At 38.1% G+C, this 21,981-nt stretch overlaps 1 protein-coding gene across 12 annotated transcripts in view; it reads right to left on the bottom strand.

Moving 5' to 3' along the window:
• Positions 1 to 21,981, bottom strand: part of Phf21a (PHD finger protein 21A) — a 185,480-nt gene that overhangs the window by 36,114 nt on the left and 127,385 nt on the right. For 8 of the 12 annotated variants that reach the window (XM_077798125.1, XM_026399117.2, XM_026399122.2 and 5 more), the window contains 4 exons: positions 14,785 to 14,991; positions 8,834 to 9,085; positions 7,654 to 7,743; positions 2,089 to 2,382 (listed from right to left, as the gene is read on the bottom strand). In XM_077798125.1, coding sequence (XP_077654251.1) covers positions 2,089 to 2,382; positions 7,654 to 7,743; positions 8,834 to 9,085; positions 14,785 to 14,991 — 843 coding nt within the window. The remainder of the gene's footprint in view (positions 1 to 2,088; positions 2,383 to 7,653; positions 7,744 to 8,833; positions 9,086 to 14,784; positions 14,992 to 21,981) is intronic. The other 4 variants (XM_026399124.2, XM_026399121.2, XM_077798128.1 and 1 more) reach the window with 2 other exon arrangements.

Raw genomic sequence — 21,981 nt, 5'->3', positions numbered from 1 at the left:
AAATAAGAGAATTCTGAAAATGTAATCTACTCTAAAGAGAGTCCCTTGTTGATTGGGCTTAGTAATCTGTAAGACTGCTATGCTAGGAAGCCTACCAAACTAAAATAAGACAATGATTAGATTCCTCTATTATTAGATTTCCTATTCAAAAAAGAAGAGAGACTGGAATATACTGCTAAAAAAGGAAAAAAAAATAATTGTTAAGAACGCATGCAAATCTTTTTGATATTAAAATTAAAAGCTCTATCAACATGTAATACCAAGACATGAAAAGATGCTTAAGATCTATTAAGGGAAAAAAGAGTAAGTTAAACATAATATGCAGGTTTTGGGTTTTGCTTTAAAAAAATGTTAGCGGGCTGGGGATGTGGCTCAAGCGGTAGCACGCTCGCCTGGCATGCGTGCGGCCCGGGTTCGATCCTCAGCACCACATACCAATAAAGATGTTGTGTCCGCCGAGAACTAAAAAATAAATATTAAAAATTCTCTCTCTCTCTCTCCTCTCTCACTCTCTCTTTAAAAAAAAATGTTAGCATGTGCACAGAAAATATCTGAGGAAATATAATCTAAGTATTAACAGTAATTAACTCTTGGGGGTAAAATTCTAAAATTATGGCACAGTTTATAATCTTTACTGATTATGGGGGAGAGCACTTTCTATAATTTTTATTTTAGTAATGTTTATATTTTTAAGTGAATATATATTACCTTTGTAATAAAAAGTGTACAAATAAAACTGAAAAATTCTTTTATATCTTTAATAAAAAAAAAAAATCAGAGCAGTGTTACCAGTGATCAAAAAGGGTGTTGTGAAACCACCTTCTATGGGACACTAAGGCTCCTCTCAAAGGGTCTCTGAGAACCAGAACAGCACATGAGGGCAGAGAGATCTGCAAATATATCCCCACTAAACTCCTGAGCTTGAGCATTTGAATTTTAATATTTTATACTTAAGTTCTGTTGCCAATGAGTGTCTGAAAACTTCTAATCTAAAATATGTGTAAATAACTATTTCTGAATGTCCCTCAGCCTTTCCTGGGGTCTGTGCAGGTTCCCCAGAAATGGCAATATGCTTTCTCTCATATTTCCTGAGCATGACATTTTGGTAGCTAGCTTCTTTAAGCATGAAGTCTGCTACATTTATGAGCTTCCTGAGTACAAGGCCGAGTGCTCTATGTGTAAGGTTCCTCTGCTCAAGAAGGCTAAAGGAGCAGGAAGCCTTCATTCCCTACCATGTGGCTAACCTCTCTCAATCATGGTCTGTTGCCATCCAGAAGCTGGACATTGGAGGTCACCAGAGACTATTTTTTACCATGAATGGGAAGTCAATTAGAAATAGTTGAATGACTTTAAAATAACTTTCTTGAAAGGGGATGCTTTTCTTTCTTTGCAAAATTCTTCTTTCTCATCACTGGTCTTTTTTTCTAAAAGGCTATAGTGAGTGGCTATAAGTCCTTTGCTTTGTTGTTGTTGTTGGGTTTTAGAGGGTTCTCATAGATTTTTAAGGTTAGTTGTATTATTCTAGTCTCATCAGTTTAAGAGAAACTTGGAATTTCAGAAAATATAAATGAAGGGTTTTAATAAGTGAACTAAATGTCTGCATCCGCTAGAGCATGATTTTTGGAAATCTGAATTTGTTTGGCTACATATTATCTCTAATAATCATGGAAGGTTTTTGAAATTAAATTTCTTTTTTGTTTTGTTTATTCTTCCTGACTCTCACAGTCATATCCTCATCTGGATTCTTATTGGGCCGAAACTAATATGGCGTTTTCTGTTTACTACTTTTAGGCTCCACTGCTTCAGCAAGGAAGCACATCTGTGAACTTCTGCATCAGAACCAGCAGGGGGAGCTCACTCACACAAGAATCTGAAGCCCTTTATAAAGGGATGGTGAGAAAAGCAATTCAACTTGCTTCAGTAAGAATGGGCTTTTTGCATGTTGGAAGGATTATATAATAAGCAACAGGTTATCAACAGTGGTGCTGAGATGAAGAGCCCTTGACAAGGTGTATTAAGAGACAGCCCAGCAGCCAGTGCCTCAAGGGCAACACTACCACCCACGGCAGGTGCATATCCTTCCCGTACCTGTTTTTCAAGGCTTGGCTTGCTAAGCTGTACAGTTTGAGGTCCAGCGAGTCTGGTCCCTGGAGTAGCTATCACAATGCTGGTGAGCTGGGCCATGGGGAACGTTTTGGCTATGGTTGCGGTCTGCCCATTGACAACACGGACAGGGTGAATGGAGTTCTGGGATGTGGGGAGGGTTGTCGGGGTAAACTTGGTCAGCATGACAGGCCTCTGGATAAGTTGAGGAGCTGCAAGCATGGGAGGAGGTGCTGGGGCGATAGGAATGTTATTCTGAGCCACAGGCTTGGGTCGAACCTATGGGGGAAAGAGAGAATAATTACTGTATTATTTAAAGATACTTCTCAAGTTGTATAAATCTAAAACATAAAATCTTCTACACTATGTATGTGAAATGGTACTTCATACAATACTTATTAATATTTATTTTCTTATTTTAATTCTTCAGATCTTAGGACAAAATCTTACAAAAGGCCTATTGGCTCACAACAGGACCCAAATGCTACCCTGGAATGTAGTAATTATGGTTCAACTCTCAGCTCCTTCTTGTATAGCATGCTGCTTCTTCAGACAGAGGTCAAAGGCCTGATCCAGAGAAGAGTCCCACACAGAACTTGTGCCAGTATAGCAATAGTATTGCTAATAGCCTTAATTCACATTCTGAATTTCTTCACATTGATTGGTTAAGTAAACCTCCACTTCTGGCCCTCTAATTCCCTGTTCTTGGCTACTTCTGTCCCATCTTAAATGCAAATATTTCTCAGGATTTTGTTCTGGAACCCCTCTTGTTTCCCAATGGCCTCATTCTTCCTAAGACTTTAGTTACCATCTGTGTATTAAAGACTTTCACAGTCTTCTGGTCTCAGAACCAGAAATATTTCCTAAACTTCAGAATCATATTCAACTCCCTATTAGATAACTCTACTAAGTAAATGGCCTTTTCTTGATAAATAAACTTTGGCATCGGGGCTGCAGTTGTAACTCAGTGCACTTGCCTAGCATGTGTGAGGCACCGGGTTCAGTCCTCAGCACCACATTAAAATAAAGATACTGTGTCCATGTAAAACTAAACAAAAACAAATAAATAAAAAAAAAACTTTAGAATCATTCTTGACACTTCCTACTTCAACTCTACTACCTAAATACTTTCAAATTTGTCTACTTCTTTCTATCCTCACTGCAACAACAGTAGTTTATGTTTGCACTACAGAAACCGATTAAAAAAAAATATGTATTTAAGCTGGGCACAATGGTGCAGGCGTATAATCTCAGTGGCTCAGCAGGCTGAGGCAAGAGGATCCTTAAGTTCAAAACCAACCTCAGCAAGATCCTAAGCAACTTAGTAAGACCCTGTCTCAAAAAAAAAAAAAAAAAAAAAGGCTGGGGATATGGCTCAGTGGTTAAATGCCTTGGGGTTCAATCCCTGGCATCAAAAAAAAAAAAAAAAAAAAAAAAAGCTAAAAAATATGGAGTCAACCTTACCTAGGTTCAAATCCTGGTTCTAACACTCATAAGCTCTGTAACCTCAGACAACAATTTCTAAACCAGTTATATTTCCCACTTTTAAAACTGTGATCAGAAAGTAAAATCGTTTTCTTTTATGCATCAGAGTTTGGTTCACAGTTAATTCTATCTAGTTCTGTACCTCCAGAAACCCAATAAGAGTAAGAATACAACTATGTTACCAGGCATGCATGATAAAAAAAGCATTTATTACTGAATCAATAAGGGATAATTAAATTGGACATGGATGGGGAGAATTATATTCAACAGGACACCATGCTTTGGGCTCTCCTAACTGGGTGACTCTCATTAACTTGGACATACCCATTGTGAGGCTCTCGAATGACATGCCAATGGAACTGTAACAAGATACATTGGTTCCTGTGGCACATAAGGCTTCCTGGATAAAGACCTCATTTTCTTAAACCTGAACAATCCCTAGATAGCTACAGGAACTTCTATACAGTTGCTGTAGGCACTCCCATTGAAGACAAATGTCTAATGCTGTCTTTTTGGCAAGTGGTTTTTTCTATCCTGTATCATTTGAAGTATACTACTGTTAAGTGTGGCCCATGATAATCTTGTCTGTCTAAATAAAAGTTTAGCTTAACTTAAAATAACCCTGAGGTGGGTACCACTGACTTACCTTAGGAAATACATTTTAAAGTACACACATAAATATCCGTATATATATAAAACAAAAACTTCATGAAATAAAGTATATAGCATGGGCTATCAACCCACTAAATAGGTTTCACTAATGAGTTATGACCCAATGTTTGAAAAACATAGACTAAGCCTTAGACTGCCTACCTAAAAAAAGGAGTAATACTCATATTCACAGGGTTCTTGTGAAGAATAAAATAGACAACCCACATAAAGTGCTTAACATAGAACCTCATATATAACAAAATCCTCTATAATCATTAACTATCATCATTACTGAATTTCCTATCTGTTCTTATCCACAGTTTTAATCATTGCTAATTCATTCTCTAAATAGTGGCAAGAAGAAATTTTCTTCTTATTTTTTTGGATACTTTTTTAGTTGTAGATGAGCACAATACCTTTACTTACTTACTTACTTACTTACTTATTTGTTTATGAGTACTAGGATTGAACTCAGTGGCACTCAACCACTGAGCCACATCCCCAGCCCTATTTTGTATTTTATTTAGAGACAGGGTCTCACTGAGTAGTGCCTCGCCATTGCTGAGGCTGGCTTTGAACCCATGATCCTCCTATCTCAGCCTCCCCAGCCACTGAGATTACAGGCGTATACCACCACGACTGGCTCACAATATCTTCATTTATTTTTATGTGGTGCTGATGATCGAACCCAGTGCCTCACATGTGCTAGGCAAGTGCTCTACCACTGAGCCACAACCCCAGCCTCAAGAGGGAGTTTTCTAAAACATAAAGTTTGATCACATCAAGGCCAGCTTGGGCCACTTAGTGAGGCCCTGCCTCAAAATAAAATAAAAAAGGCTAGGGAAGTTGCTTGAAAAATTCTTTGATGGATCCCAGCTGCCCCTAGAATAAGGCCCAGATTCCTACACAACCTAGAAGGATCCACAGGCTCTGGCCCCAGTGGACTGCTCTAGTCTCATCTCTGGTGTAGATCAGCCCCACTGCCCACTGTGCTCAGCTACAGCAAAGTTCCTTCGGTCCCCTGAAGCTACATGCACCTCTACACTTCAGATGCGTGTATACTCTGTCCTCTCCCTGGGACATTTTTATTTTTCCCCCAAATTTTGTCAAGCTAACTTTACTAGGATTCTAGGTCTCAGGTTGAATATAAATTCTTCGAGGAAACCTTAAAGAAACTTTCTCTACTGCTCTTGAGAATGGGCTGGGTGTTCCTCCCACATACTCTCAGTCTACTCTATACTTCTCGTAACAGACACTGTAATTGCCTGTAAATGTCTCTGAAGCTCTTTAAGAGCAGAGAACCTTCTGTCTTGAAAACTGGCATATCTATAGCGCTTAGTACAGTGTTTGCTACCCAAGATATTTATTAAATATTTATCTGATAAATGGCTGAAAACATCTTATCTCATGTTAGCACTGTCCAATCTCTCTCAAGAGACTATTTGTAAATCACTTATGCCACTGATCACAAAATTCCTTTCTTCCTTTTTAGTTTTTAGTACTCAGGATTGAACCTAGGGCCAGGCAAATGCTAGGTAAGCACTCTATTACTAAGCTACATCCCCAGCCCTTTTGATTTTATTTTGAGATAGGTTCTCACCACGTTGCCCAGGCTAGCCTTGAATTTGCAATCCTCTCGCTTCAGCCTCCTGAGTAACTGGGATTACAGGTGTGTACCAGAGCATCAGGTTACATAACTCCTTTCTTTTCTCTCTTAGCCTGAAAGGTAGGTCCTCAGTTTTACCCTTTCTATTGGGCAAGTCAATGTCCTCAAGAGTCAGATACATAATCCTGACACTCTGCCTTGAAAATGGTGATGGGCAGTCAAATTGCTAAAAGAACACTCAGGAAAAATATGAGCAAGCAGAGCTGTGTGAGCCTGAGTAGAAAGTACCCTAGGCATACCCCTTCCTACATCTTATAATAAAACTTGGCCTTTAAGTATGATATGCAATATCATCACTTGTAGAGTAGAACTGAATGGTTTCCACTGGTTAGTTTGGCTGTCCTTCCCACTTTCATTTGCAAAAGGAAAACAAAAGTGGTAACTGTATTCTTTCTTCACCGCCAGGCAGGTTTTAGCTAAATTATAAGGTTTACAACGGTGTTATTTGTTTATTTCTTATTTTGCTGGGGACTGAATCCAGGGCCTTGTGCATGCTGGGTAAGTACTCTAGCACTGAGCTAGCCCCCATTCCCTAGCCTAATGATGTAATTTTTTTTAAATGGACACAGTACCTTAATTTTGTTTATTTATTTTTATGAGGTGCTGAGAATTAAACTCAGTGTCTCACACATGCTAGGCAAGTGCTCTACCACTGAGCCACAACTCCAGCCCTAATGATTGTAATCTTAATTGTTTTGAATTTAGGAAAATTTCCTTTTCCTTCACTTCTTTCTTCTACTGCATATGGTCACTGCTAATAAACCATGATAAAAAAAAAATAAGATTCCTCCTGGTAGAGAAACTGGCAGAATTTTTTGCTAAGTGGGATCTGAATGCAGCTGAATTGGTAAGCCTGCTTACAGGCTGCTTAGAAAAGGCCCATGAGGGCAAATGAATTAAACAGACACTTCTCAAAAAGAAGAAATACAAATGGTCAAAAAATATGAAAAAATGTTCAACATCATTGGCAACTAGGGAAATGAAAATCGAAACTACACTGAGATTTCATCTCACACTGGTAAGAATGGCAGTCATCAAGAATACAATCTATAATAAATGCTGGAAAGGATGTGGGGGAAAAAGGGGACATTTTTACACTGTTGGTGGGACTGTAAACTAGTATACCCACAAAACAGTATGGAGACTCGACTAGGCATGGAATCATCATATGACTCAGCTATACCACTCCTTGGTATTTAACCTAAAGAATAAAGTCATCATACTATAGTGATACATGCATACCTATGTTTATAGCAGCACAACTCACAATTGCCAAACTACGAAACCAGTCAAGGAGTCCATCAACAGATGAATGGATAAAGAAAATATGGTGTACACACTGGAGTTTTATCCAGCCATAAAGAAAAATAAAATTATGTCATTTGTAAGAAAATGGATGAAACTAGAGACCATTATGTTAAGTGAAATATGGTCAAACTTAGAAAGTCAACAGTCATTATGTTTTCTCTGATAAAGTGGAGGGGGTGGCTTCTCATAAAAATCAAAGGGAGATCAGTAGAGTAGAGGAAAGGGATCTGGGGAGGGAGGGGAGAAATGGTATAGAGTGATTTTAGTCAAATTATATTGTTATATTGAGTGCACGTACAAATATTTAACAACAAATCTCATCATTATATACAACTATTATACGCCAATAAAAAATGTAGAGAAAAAGGAAAGAAAAAAAAAGTTGCATTAGGACTTGTGTCCTACCTAACCCATTAGCAGCTTCTCACTGGCTTACTCACCTGTGGGAGAAAGTTTGGACGTGGAGTGAGTCTGGGAGGAGGGATAAACTGCGGTACTTTGATGGGCTGAGGAGGTGTTGCTTGAACCTGCTAAAAAAACGGGAAAGACAAATGAATCAGAAGGAAAAATCATAATTCAATATCAAAGAGAGACATTCTTCTCTGGATTAGACAACATTTTCTACGAGCTTTCACTGTAAAGTTAACCATTTGAATTAACACTGCATCGGGAGACTTTTCTCTCTCCCACCTGCACATTTTATGCCATAACATGAACTAATACACCTCTGTTTCCTCACAGCTCAAGTGGAACAGAGTAAGCTCACCATTCTTACATGACTTCCTCTGACACTCAAGAACTCTTGCACTTTCATATTTTAAAAGTTAAGACTGTATCCAAAGTAAAATCAAACTTGTGGACTGGCCAAATGGGCTTTTTCCTGATGGAAGAGCCGTATCCAACAGTGAACACTAAGTGGCTTTATTCCTATAGAGGATTTCTTAACTCTCAGCATCTAACTAAGTGAGCTGGTTGCTTCTCTAGGGATTCCTGGGTAAATGGCAAAGCTCCACTTTGTTGTTCTCTAGTTTCACTAGTCATTGGTCATTCTTCAAAAGCCACCAAGAGCTCATAATTGCCATCTTAAGGAAAGAATTTTGTCAAAATTTGGATATAGTTCCTCCAAGTTTCTGAAAATATTAGTTTCTAAATGGTTTAATCCTAAAAACCTCATGAACAATTCCTGTTCAAGTACTTCCTTAAAGGGATCCCACTCAACCCCCACCACAGAACTTGGCTACTCATGTTAATTTGTGAATATCCTGAATATTTTATAAACAAGAGAGTTTAAATACTCAAGTTGCACAGGAAAGACAGTGGATAGAATGGAGGAACAGATAAATGAAACAGCATATATGCCTTCATGAAGGAAACTTTTCCCTGAAAATCAGGTCATACTTTGACTACAGATAATGTGCTTAATTTGGTCCTTGGTGTCAAGACACCTCTACAGTTAACTGAAAAAAACTGTGGGAATGCTATATTGTCCCATCAGGTTCAAAGGGGAATCTGGCACGCCAGAGGAATTGGAGCTCCAGCAGGAGCTAAAATGGATTACTCTACAAATACGTATCCTGAACCCTCTTAACATGGGTACATGAGTAGCAGCTGCTGGCTTACCAGAGTGACTGTGTTTTTTGCCACAATTTGGACAGCCTCTGCCCCAGGCCCAGTGACCTTACTAGACGTCTGGAGGTTGACTGGTGTGTTCTGCACATCAGTGCTGAGCACAGCCTTCTGACTGTTGATGGCGGTCACCATAGCAATGGTAGGTCTCTGGCCCACAACAGAGGCAGGCATGGTCGCAGTTGCTGCTTTCAAGACGAGAGGTAGTGTCTTTGTGGTAATCATAGAAGCTGTAGTTACAGTCTTCTAGGAGACATGGAAAACAGATATTAGGACACGGCAATGTGATCCAACTAAACAATATGCTACTGAACTCCGGAAGAAAATAAAGCAATAATTCTCATACTTAATCAAGTTTCTAGTATCACAACATTTCTCTTGTGTACATAGAGTACACAGATCACTACAGGGAAAGAATTCTTCAGCTTGCTGGAATTCACAAATTAGTGTTATCTGTAAATGGGCAAGCTCACTCTAATAACTGTAGACTAATATGGCAGAGAAGGTTTCTGGACACAGAATATGAGTGTACTTATTTCTTCTAGTCTAATTCTTTGGTCGAAATCAATGAATTTACATATAGGATGCAAATAATGGGAAACATATCCTCTCTATCCCTAACTGCTATAATCTTACCAATATGAAGAAAGTCATCATATAATTCTGGCTTTCTGTCCCTTGTGACACAAAGGCTGGGGGAAAGAGAGAGTGTCTTGTCTTTCTTTTTTGAGTGTCACCCAGGAGAGGCAGAAAATCCCAAATTCCACATAATGAAACATTAACCAACTAGTATAGGAAATACTAATTCTTGATACCAAAGGGATATGAGTCCCTACCTATAATCTTTTCTCCAGAGAACTGCTACAAAAGTGATCAAAGATTCACTGAAATGTGACAAGGCCGAAACAAACACCTGAGTTTCAAAAAGCCTTCGAGATCAGAGGATGAGCTGAAGTGAGAGGACTTGACTGATGCTCCGTAAGTGCTATTGCAGCTTTGAAGCTAGATTTTTCTAGATTTTTTACTAGTATAATTACAAGTGTCAGTTACAAAACAAGAAAACAGAAACATGCTCATTACACGGCACACGTCTATCTTGTGCTACTAGTCACTTGAGATGCAGACATTTCAGGAACATGAAAATGTATCTGGTCCAACTTGCTGGTTCTGATATTATTCTACCATTTCTTCTTACTCTCCATTTGTACACTTTGGTAGCTACAGGCCACATGTTGATATTAAATTTAAATTAAAACTAAAACATCAATTCCTCATTTGCACTAGCCAATTTTCAAGTGTTCAAAAGCCACATGTGGCTAGTAGCTACCAAGGTGAACAGTGGGGACAGACAGTATTTCCAAAACTGCAGAAAGTTGTGTTGGATGGTACTGCTCTGGACCAGGGATAAGTACTCTTACTCTCCCTGAAACATGCTCAGACAACTTCCCTTTTTATGAAATTCTATTTCCGTGTCTATATAAGTACCTGTGTATTATTATTGTTTGGTTGTAGGTGATTATTTCTCTTTCTGGCATAATGCATATGTTTCTTTTTTTCTTTTAACCAAAAAAATTTAATGATCTGGCCTTCTCTATCCCATATAGCTTAGTCAGCAATTCTCATTAACTCTCTCTCTCTCTCTTTTTTTTTTTTGTTTCTCATTAACTCTTATAATTAAAATCACCTGAGTCTTTGTTTCTACTTCTCCAAGGCAATAACAAGAGTGCCTCAACTCTTAGTGTCACTGTCTGCTCGAATGTGAAATAAAGAGTATTTGGGGGTAGCAGGTCATTACTTCCTATCAGTGATGAAAATCAAATTAAAGCTGGATGCCATGGATCATTAGAAATGTTACAGTAGCATGTCATCAACAACTGATCAGCTTTTGTTGATTTAAAAAATATTTATTTTTTAGTTGTAGGTGGATACAATATCTTTATTTCATTTTTAAGTGGTACTGAGGATTGAACCCAGTGCCTCACATGTGCTAGGTGAGCACTCTACCACTGAGCCACAACCCCAGCCCCAATACCAGCTATCTGTAATAAGAGTTTTAAACAGTGCAATTTTAGCACTACCTGTCAATTTCAAATGTTTAAATACAAAGAATTTTTGAAGTGGAGAGCAAGTCACACCAAATGCCATTCAATCCTACTGCTACTATGGGTTGTGGAAATAGCTCTGGACAGCAGAACCTGACATGGCTTTTAAAAACAGTTGGCAAACTGTCACTGTAAGAGTTCGAAGTACATTTTTTTTTTTTTTTGGACACACTCTTGGTTCAGGTAAATCATTATCAACATTTTGAATAATAGCCCTAAACTGATTACTCTAGAAAATACTTAATAAAACCACAAACCTTCCTGACTATGTACACACCTCCCATTAACTCAATGCTTAAATAATACTGAAATCTAATGAGTGTGTTCACATCTTTGCTTTATAAATATTTGGTTGTGCCTGATTTCACTACACGTATTTCAGTGTCTATAAAATTCCATATATTCTATGCCTCAATGAAAATATCTAAAAGTATATAATAGCTAACCATTTATTGACACCAACACATAGGTCTCCTGAGATTTTTTACTCTTGGCCTGGTGGTTACTCTAGCTCAAATATTAGGGAACAGAAAACTAGCTCTTCATTAGGATTAGATAGAAAGAGAATCTGTAACTTTGAAATCCAAGCCTAATGAAAACATCTGAACTGTTTTGGCAAGAGGAGAAAATGCAAAGCAAAAAAGTGTCTGATAACAAAGAAATTGATTTTTTAAGGAAGCTGTGATTAGTCCTTGGCTAGCTAATGCTGTCCATATCTGATCATTTTCATGAGGGTAGTAGTTACTGAACAGTTTTCATAAAGAGTTTTTAAATTTTGAGAAAACCCCAAATTGCATGAGCCAGAAGTTAATGCAGAAAAACAGGGTAATTAACACCAACAACAAAATCCCTTTTGTTTATTTATTTTGCTAAGTTATTGTTATTTACTTGCAAAATATGAAGTACTGATTAAAAACTCCAAAGTATGCATCAGAACTTAGAGAAATTATTACTATGGGTTTTTAGTAACCTTCATAACTACTTTAGATAGTTTGCTTAATTTTGAGTGGAAATTCACTGTTGTGCACCCAAACAGCCACAGAAAGGAACCTCCTTCTCCTTTGTAAGTGTTTACATTCTGTTTCATTGTATTAACTACATTCTTCTTTACATTGTTTTGTATTATTAAAAATGCAAGTATTGTGAATGTAGGACAAAGGGCATACCTGTATTCAAGTATTCTATTCTTTTTCTGTATATGGGAAAAAATTTCAAAACTTATGAGTTGGAGTTAACTACATAAAAGGAACTGGTCCTACTTCTTCCTGCAACAAGATTTCCTCATTGCTTCCTTTATGCCTTGGTACATGATCATCACTTGGCTTAGAAAAAAAATACCTCCTAACAGACAATAAAAAACCTTCTCCTGGTGGCTGGACACAGTGGCGCACACCTGTAATCCCAGTAGCTTGGGAGACCTAGACAGGACGAGCACAAGTTCAAAGCCAGCCTCAGCAACATGAGGAGCTAAGCAACTCAGTGAGACCCTGTCTCTAAATAAAATACAAAATAGGGCTGGGGATGTGGTTCAGTGGTTGAGTGCCCCTGGTTTCAATGCCCAGTACCCGTCCCCCCTCAAAAAAAAAAAAAAATCTTCTCCTGGTGCAGTGCAGTGGTGCACTCTGGTTAGCTAATCAGAAGGCTGAGGCAGGAGAGCAGCAAATTCCAAGCTAGCCTAAGCAAGGGAGACTTTGACTCAAAATAAAAAATTTTAGAAAGGGCTGGGGATGTAGCTCAGTGGTAAAGGGCCCCTGAGTTCAATCCCTGGTACTGCAAAAACAAATAAAAATTCTTTTCTTCCTAGCATCTTTTCCCTGCTCACTCTGATCACTACTTAGTAATTATTCCTTTCTGAAGTTACATATTTAATATATGCCATATAAAACCTCCCATTTTTCTTTACCCCTGTCATTACTTTACTATGACTGCCAAAATGCCCAGCTTGGGTCATACAGTTGAGACTTCCACAATAAGCCAGCCCCTTTCTGCCTTTTCTAGCCTCATCTTCCTGGAATCTATGCTCCCACCACACCAGCCTACTTGCTATTCCCAAGGTATGCATTTACTTCTCTGACCCCACACTTCTGTTCACACTATTCTCTATACTTCTCTTCTCTCCCCTGTGCTCCATCATCACTGAAATCCCATTCACTGGCTGAGGCCCTGCTCAAATGCCACCTCCTTTAAGGAACATTTTCTGATTCCTGTAAGATTACTCTGTTCTCTGTATTTTTTACAGCTTTTCACTAGTAGTTTATGTCTTCCTTTTGCTCTACAAATGTTTTGGGTTCTTGAAAACAAACTATCTTACTTGTGAATCTACTCTTCATGTTACCTAGCACAGTGCTTACATATAATAGGATTCAATAATTATTTACAGAATAAATGAAGATAAATTATCAGAATGTTCCAGATTCTTGGCAGGGATTACTGCTCTTTGTAATGCCAGAATCTAGTACACAGAGAGCAGTCAATAAATACGAATGACAGTTTAATGTAAAGTCAAATCACCCAAATCAAAAATCTTGAGGATCCTTTGGGTTTTAACATTAAATCTTTGCATTAAACAAAATAAAACAATGGTTAGCTAATCAGGCAGGCTACCAAATGGAGAGATGCCATACAACACTATTTTGGAGATACCCCTGGACCTCTCACCATCCATCGTCCCAAAGCAGCACAGAACTCAGGTGACCAGGGAAGGAAATAGTTATTATAAGTATTTTAGAAATATTCCCTGATTTGTATCATATGGTAAGTTACTCGAAGAGAAAGTTTCTATGAATTAAGACAGAAAACTCCTATGCATGAGGTAACGACAAATTCTACCACATTCTTTCCATGTAAATACTCTCTGATCCACTAAACTTTTGGAAAGAGAATAACCTAACCCAACTTTGTTTAAGACTCCCAACGAGTGTTTGCTTCACGTGTACAAGGCCCTGGGTTCAATCCCCAACACCACAAAAAAGCAAAAACAAAGAAAATACTCCAAATGAAAGTCAGGCTACAAGCATTCTTTTAGAAGTGACACAAGTCCTGGTTGGGAGCTTTTTTGGGGGGGGTACTGGGAACTAAATCCAGGGGTATTTTACAACTGAGTTACATACCCTGACCCTTTTATTTTGAAACAAATCTCACTAGTTGTCCAGACTAACCTCAAACTTGTGATCCTCCTGCTTCAGCTTCCTGAGTAGCTGGGATTATACGTGAGTGCCACTGAGCTGGCTAACATCGTCCTTCTGAATGCTTCTACCTGGACCTAAGAGCACTATTCTAGAATAGCTTCAAGCCTACCTGCTAAATTTCCAGAAAAACAATTCCAGAAGAGGCCAGACTTTTAGAATAAGTGCAAACAAATACCTCCAGAAATTCAAAATAAGATTTTTCACTCTCCTGGAATGCACAAAAGGGAGTTTTCTTTGTCACTGACTCTTTCTCCCTTCTTTGGACAGGTCATTTAACTTTTGCCTCTTTCTTCCTGCCAGTGAATTTCAAGAAAAAATGGAACAAGAACTTTTTAAAAAAAATTTTTTTAGTTGTCAATGGACCTTTATTTTTTAATTTTTAATTTTTTAAATTTTTAAATATTTTTATTTTTATTTATTTATATGCAGTGCTGAGAATCGAACCCAGTGCCTCACACATGCTAGGTAAGTGCTCTACCACAGAACTACAACCCACACCCCACAGGAACTTTTGTTTAGTGCTGCTAGTTGAGCTTAGGATGGCTGACACAAATCCTATACTCCAGGACCAATCACAACCAATCTACCAAAAATAAATAAACAAACAAACAAACAAACAAATAAATAAATAAAAAGCCTACATCTATACTTTTACCTGTGAAGCAGTCAAGCTGGGAGAGGGTGCAGCTGGCTGCTGGGCGTGGTGGTGGTGGTACTGCTGTTGTTGCTGTAGTTGCTGTAGTGGCTGCTGCTGTGCTGTTTGTAGTTTGTTTTCAGATTGTGGCAATGGCTGTATTTGGAACTTGTCTGGTTGTTCTTGCTTTACTATCAGGTTCTTCCGTAGTTGTTCAACTACTCTTTTCTACCAAATGAAGACAAAAAAAATCTATCAGAATGCTGTTCTGTTAGCTGCATGGAAACACAGCAATTACATGCCTCTGACATCTTTTCCATACTAGTTTCATCTAAAACTTGTAACATCTATAATTAGATAGACTGTACAAACAAGGAGTTCAAAGAACATAAAAGTCATTATCATTAATATGAAACCAATGGTATAAGAAATGTTTTTTATAAAGGGAAATTAAGGCATGCAGATTTAAAAAACAGCTAAGAGATCATGTCGCAGAGATCAGATTTCTTGACTACTATTAGGTTAGCAAGTAAGACTGGAAGGGCTGACTAGCACAGCAGTAACAGCATGCCTCTGGAATCTTACTGCTTCAATTCAAAGTTCAGTTTATATTCTTATCAACCACACAGTGTTGGGCAAGTGTCTTAACCTACCTGTGCCTTAATGTCCTGGTATATAAAATGAGGAGACAGAAAGTACTTAACAAGCACAAGTGAGCTAATATACACAAAGTACTCAGAACTATGATTGGCACATTATTTTGCATCTGATATAAGAGATTTCAATCATAGTAATTTTTATTATTCAAATAAATATCATGTATCTATCCCAATTTGAAACATTAAACACATTTAAAACAAATAAACCATGATTCCAGTAGTATACAATATAAACATTAGACATTCTAAATTACTGAAATATGTAACTCTTGGGTAGAACTTCTTTGCTAGAACAGGATCTGTAGAAATCCATTTGGTTAGACAGTTTAGGGATTTGCCTACATGGAATGAAAATTTAAAATTAAAGTTTCTTGAATTTTCTAGACCTTGTTCAAACTTTTAAAAGTGTGTTTTGGGCTATCTTCATTACTATAATAATACATTTCTTTTTTTTTTGCAGTGCAGGGGATTGAACCCAGGGTCTTGTATGTACATGCAAACACTCTGCCACTGAGCTATATCCCCAGGCCCTAGAGTCATACATTTCAATAGAATGAAGTTTATTCACAACTGTACTCTACGCTGAGAACTATGCTGCTGAGTAAATGTCCACATCCTTTTCACAGTGTGTGTGAAGAAACAAGACTGAAGACGAGTAAATGGCTCAGAGACTATATGTTGTCCTAACCATATGAGGCCAGATTTGGGGTCTGGCTCCCTTGTCCCCATGGCTGGAAGAAAGGATAAACATCATTGCTCTCACACACTTTTAAGTGAGTTCACTAGCTCAGTGTACTATTTCTGAAAACAAAAGATTGTTATTTTCCAGTACAGATTATGAATGGAGATAAAGAAAGTGCTAGTTGAGCTCAGCAACAGAGGTTTAAAGGGTTAAATGAAACCAGAAGAGCCAGATTAATTTTCAAATTTCTACTATGGCTCCAACCAACTTCATCACCCACACACTTTAAAGAATTCAAACCTGCAGACTATTCACTTAACATATTCAAACATTAAAATATTTATAAAATGGATTTTTAAAAACTTTGAATCAATACAAAATATATTCTTGAGAGATTTTAAAATTTTCATTATTGATTCTCTTTAGACAATTAAAATGTCATATAAACGCCAATTTGGGGGGAGAAAAAAATTCTCCTATACTTATATTCTACTATCACTGCCTCTTTGAATAAATATCTTTTTTTTTAAATGCAGAGTCCAAAGTCTTTGCAAAAACCATCTGTGGAATAATTAAAATGCAAACTAATAAAATATTGAACACTTATAAAAATTAACTTGAGTCTTCAAAATTTTATTTTGCAAGTTTAAAATAAAAGGCAGAGAAATTGAACTGTTACAGTTTATAAGAATGAAAGTAATAGTAGCAGTGTTGCAGATGACTTTGAGCATCACAGGTAGATTTTATTGTGTGGACCCTGCTATAACTTTTGGATGTTTACAAATGAAATAATAACTTAAAGTTGCTCTCAGTCCTCCTCCCCAGATCAGACATTGAACATTGGCAAGATAGCTAAAGTGCAGCATCAGCAGATAAAGGGGAGTCTAAGAATGCTTACAAAAACAGGAGAGAGAGACCAGGAGGAAATAATACAACACAAATGTGACACCTGCCAAAGAAACAAACAAAATGCCCTCTTGAATAAAAACAGCATAGGAAACAATAATTACTGTACCAGGCACAAAAGAACAGAGTGTTTTCCTCCTCTACAGCCATCCTTAGGAAACACAGTGTGCTCTCCTACTTACTGCCTAACTCAAGTGGACCAGAAGGAAGAGACAAAGCCCAAAACCTGCTCCCAGTTATACGCCACAGCAGGGAAGAGCCAGAGAGAGATGCAGGCTGGAGTACTCTTCAGCCATATGGCTAGAGCAAGGTGGCGACCAATCAGAACCAGAAGCAGAGAGTGGGAGTCAAGTGAGTCACACTGCATTTACAACTGTTCCTCCCCAGTGCCTGAAACAAAGCCCTAGACACTTGCACTTGTGAGTGGGGAGGAAACCCAAGATCCAATACCTGCAAACTTATATTGGTCCTTGAAAGAAGAGGGGAAAAAAATGAAGGTCAGAGCACATGGATTGGGAGAAATTTTCTGTAAAAGACGGCTGTAGTATTTGAAAGTTCTGCTCAGAAATGCATTGCCCCTCACTCCTTGCTGTGCTCACCAGAAGATCAGAAGACCACTACATGTATAGTCATGTCTGTAAATTTTTTTAAAAATCAAGGTTTGGGGGCAACACTGCTGCTTTCCATCACAGCCTGCAGTCAGGATAGGGGATGAGCTGGGCAGCAGAGGTGCTCTGTGGGCACAGGAGCCCTGTACATTCTTTCAGGGCTGGCTAGTAAAGAAGAGCTGCTGTGTATCAGAGCCAGCTTTTTAGAGTCCCACAGTCCTGTCTTGCTCTAGTTCAGTCTTGTGGCTCTGGCAAATACTACACTCACATCACTTCAGAGGGGCCTGGATCTAGTTCAGCACCAGTACTTGGTGGCAGCAAGAGAGAAGATAGTCACAATGGAAGTCTTGGCCACGTAGGATCAAGCACAGCTTCCAGTGCCTGCAGCTTTAAGGTGGCCTCTTGTCTCCATAGGCGAGTCTACACATTCATTACTGTGTTTGAAACAAAGAAATCATGGCTTTTGCTGGTCACTAATGAGGGTTATACTGGCATAAACAATTTACATTGCCAATGGTGTTCACATATGAGGGAGATCTTTAAATGTAGCTAATTATTTTAAAACATTATCTTACATCTTGGAAAAAAGGCTAAAATGCACAAATTGGCCATCCAACATTCACTAATTAAGTTAATAAGAGATAATAGCCAGGTGCAGTGATGCAGGCCTATAATCCCAGTGGCTAGGGAGGCTGAAGCAGGAGGATTATGGGTTCAAAGCCAGCTTCAGTGACTTAGAGAGGCCCCAAGCAACTCAGAGAGACCCTATCTCAAAATAAAAAAAGGGGATGGGGATGTAACTCAGTGGTTAAATGCCCCTGGGTTCAATTCCTGGTATCAAAAAAGAAAGAAAGGGGGAAAAAAAAAAGGCCAAAAAGAGTGATGGAAGAAGAAAGGGAGAAAAAGTTAATAACTCATCATCTTCTCTCCTTATTAATGTATTTTCTGTCAATAACAGGACAATATGGCAGGCCTGGAGGTGGCGAGTATGGCCCCCTTCAATCCTGTCATAAACCCATGATACCAAGCCACAGTTTCCCTTGACATTCGCACCATCGGGTTTCATCAGGGCTTGTTCAGGCAGAAGAGTTCATGAGCCTCTGACACTTGTAGTCAGTTTCCAAGACAGGTAGTCATGGTGATCAATATTGTGACATTCATGTGATACTATCAACATGTTCACATGACAGCAAGAAAGATCCTGAAGAAAAATACGAAATTTTATAGATCCAATACAACAGAATACTGGATTTGTTTCTATTATCTAAGTCAATCATTCCAAGTTTAATGGCACTGGTCACAAGAGAAGGAGATGGAGAAACAGAATGACAGTCCCACCTCTCCCTGCAATTGAGCCAACAGTTTATGTTCACCAGCAAATTTGCATACAAGTTTCAGAATATTTCTCCTAAAAGGAACTCTAGGCATAAGGCCCTTTCTCTTCCTCCCTGGCTGGATGTCACTGTTTTTGCACGCCATGCTCTATGCAGCATTATCAGTTTTTGTTTTCTTTTATTTGTGGTTCTGGGGTCTGAACCTAGGGGTACTTTACGACTGAGCTACATCCCCAGCACTTTTTATTTACTTGTGAGATAGGGTCTCACTAGATTGCCAAAGCTGGCCTGGAACTTGTGATCCTTTTGCCTCAGCCTCCCAAGCTGCGTCACCACTCCTGACACATTATCTGTTTTGCATCAATTATAAGGGCCACTCCTACTCAAGACATCTTCTTATGCAGTTCTGCATAAGAAGATGTCTTGAGTTACGTGTGGCCCCCAGTACTGCCTTAACAGTTCATCCTTCTCTGTCCATGAATCAACACACAATCTGAAAATACGAGCTTCACCTTTCATACCAGAGCGTGACAGCAACCTGTAATTTTTCACAAATTCACAAAGTAAAGAACAATTCTTATCTTCATACCTAAAATGCAGTGGGAAATACTTCGAGGTCTTCAGACTCACCAATTGCTCAAAATGAAACTAGGGATACTAAATTTTATTGGTGCAGAAAAAAACTAATAAGGAGAAATTTATATTTGTTGATAATATCAGAATTCCTCAAATGGGGCTGGGGAAGTAGCTCAGCAGTAGAGCACTTGCCTAGATGCTTGCAGCCCCATGTTCAACCCCAGCACTGCAAAAACAAAGGGAATTTCTCAGAGGAGGAAAAAAAGTCTTTCTACTGTACAATTGAAACCCAACCACTACAATATTTATAAATAACACCAATATTCATCAAATCTGAGGAAGCAGGAAGGAGATACAATGGTCTTCAGGACGTTCCACACAATTATCCCCTTGGGAATAGTGTGTGCATTACTGACATAATGTTAGTGACAGTATTACAATCCAGAGCAAATGCATGTGTTTAAATGAAACAGAAAATTAAGTGAAGATTTCACCACTTCATGCACAAAAACACAGAATGTCATTTTATGAACAAAAACATAGGAAAAGAGGCAATAAACTCACAATTAACTCCTTCCTTAATGCATAAGTAAAATTCAATGGGAGAATATGCAGTGAAGTTACTGGAGAAAATGTTCTAGGGGAAATACAGGGTATAATTCTAACAGAGGAGGAAGAGGAATACTGGTGGCAGAAGCTATAAAAATTTAAAAAGGCTGTAAAAATAAAAAATAAACTTGGATAAAAATAATTGCATTTTATTCATTTTTTAAGATACTAGAAGGTTTCCCCCAACTCTCTGAGATTCAGTTTTAGAGTTAAAATTAAACAAGTAGCTATATCCTTTTAAAATGATATCTACTTGACAGAGGCAATATATATACCACTACATCTTGCATGGTAAACTGGACATATTGTCTACCAAAATGGGTTTGTATCCTGGTTTTGAGATTTGGGAAAAAAGTATTTTCTAGTTCTGCAAGGTATCTGGGATTTGTACAGTACAATAAAAATGAGGAGCAGCAACAGTATACACTATCAGAACTTTTTTCAATAAAGTTCAACAAAATTCTCTGCATGGACATTTAACAGAAGTTAGAGAATGCTTATGCCATGGTATTGATTAGACTTTGTTTTACCTTTTTAATTAAAAAAATTCTTTGGGGTTTACTCTTCTTTCAATATGCACACACACACACACACAGATATTTACATCAATGGATTTTATAACACATCTTCATAGAAGTTAATACCTTTTATCCATATTAATAAGACTTACATTCCATCTCTACAGGGAATTACACCCTTTATTCAGTAGACTGACTGAATGAAACACTGTTTTCATTTTTCTTACTTAGTTCTCCATGCTCTAATAGGTAAACTCAGTCTTACCTTCTTCCTCAGTATGATATGCATGTCTATAAAACATTGCTAAAATTGCTATAACCAAACTTTGCCTATAGCTAGGGGTCCTTCTAAGAACCTGGGGACTACCTTTAATTTGCAATAAACAAGAAAGGGGTAGCTTCTTTTGTATGCAAGAGAGTTATGACCCCTAGAGAACTACAGAACAATACGTAACATACAAAAATGCTGGGGATATAGCTTGGTGGTGGAGTACTTTGCCTAGCATGTACAAGTGGGAATGTAGTTGTAGTACATTTTTCTATAATAAAAGATAAAGGAGGGCAAAGTTAAAAAAACAGTTAATTTACATATAATTCCTGTATGTTTCTATGAAGCACTAAGCTATACTATATGTCCTCTTTGCTGAAGAAAAATGGTGATGATCAAATGAATGTTGGGGAGTGCTTAAGAAACTGTTAAGGCCAATGTGGAAATAAAGGATAGTAACCAATAATACAATTTGTCTATACGAGCTTTCAACTCAGAACAACAGCTAATTAAATGGCTTTATTTTCAGTGTCAATTATATTTTGGACCTTTAACATCTAATCAAATGTTTTGTGTGTATGTGTGTGTGTGCACATGTGGGTGGCTGGGGACCAAACCCAGAGCCTCATTCAAGCTAGGCAAGCACTCTACCACTGCACTATGTTTCAATGATAGCCTAAATGAAATTTGTTTTTTGTATGGTTTCTCCTTCTTCTTTTCTTTTTTTGGTACTGGCGACTGAACTCAGGGGCACCTGACCACTGAGTCACATCCCCAGCCCTATTTTGTATTTTATTGAGATAGGGACTCATTTGAGTTGCTTAGCACCTCGCTTTTGCTGAGGCCGGCTTTGAACTCGTGATCCTCCTGCCTCAGCCTCTTGAGCTGCTGGGATTATAGGCAAGTGCCACCACACTCAGCTGATTTTTGTGTGTTTTTAATGAGAATTGCTCAAAAACAGTTTAGTATTAAGAAAGTGAATGAATGCTACCTGTTGCCTTTTTTTTTTTTATCTCTAAACTCCAACACATTATATATAGCACATATCTTTGGGTAGA

This window comes from Urocitellus parryii, chromosome 4 (genome assembly GCF_045843805.1).
Source record: "Urocitellus parryii isolate mUroPar1 chromosome 4, mUroPar1.hap1, whole genome shotgun sequence".
Classification (NCBI taxonomy): Eukaryota; Metazoa; Chordata; class Mammalia; order Rodentia; family Sciuridae; genus Urocitellus; species Urocitellus parryii.
This window is presented reverse-complemented; position numbering and strand designations above follow the sequence as displayed.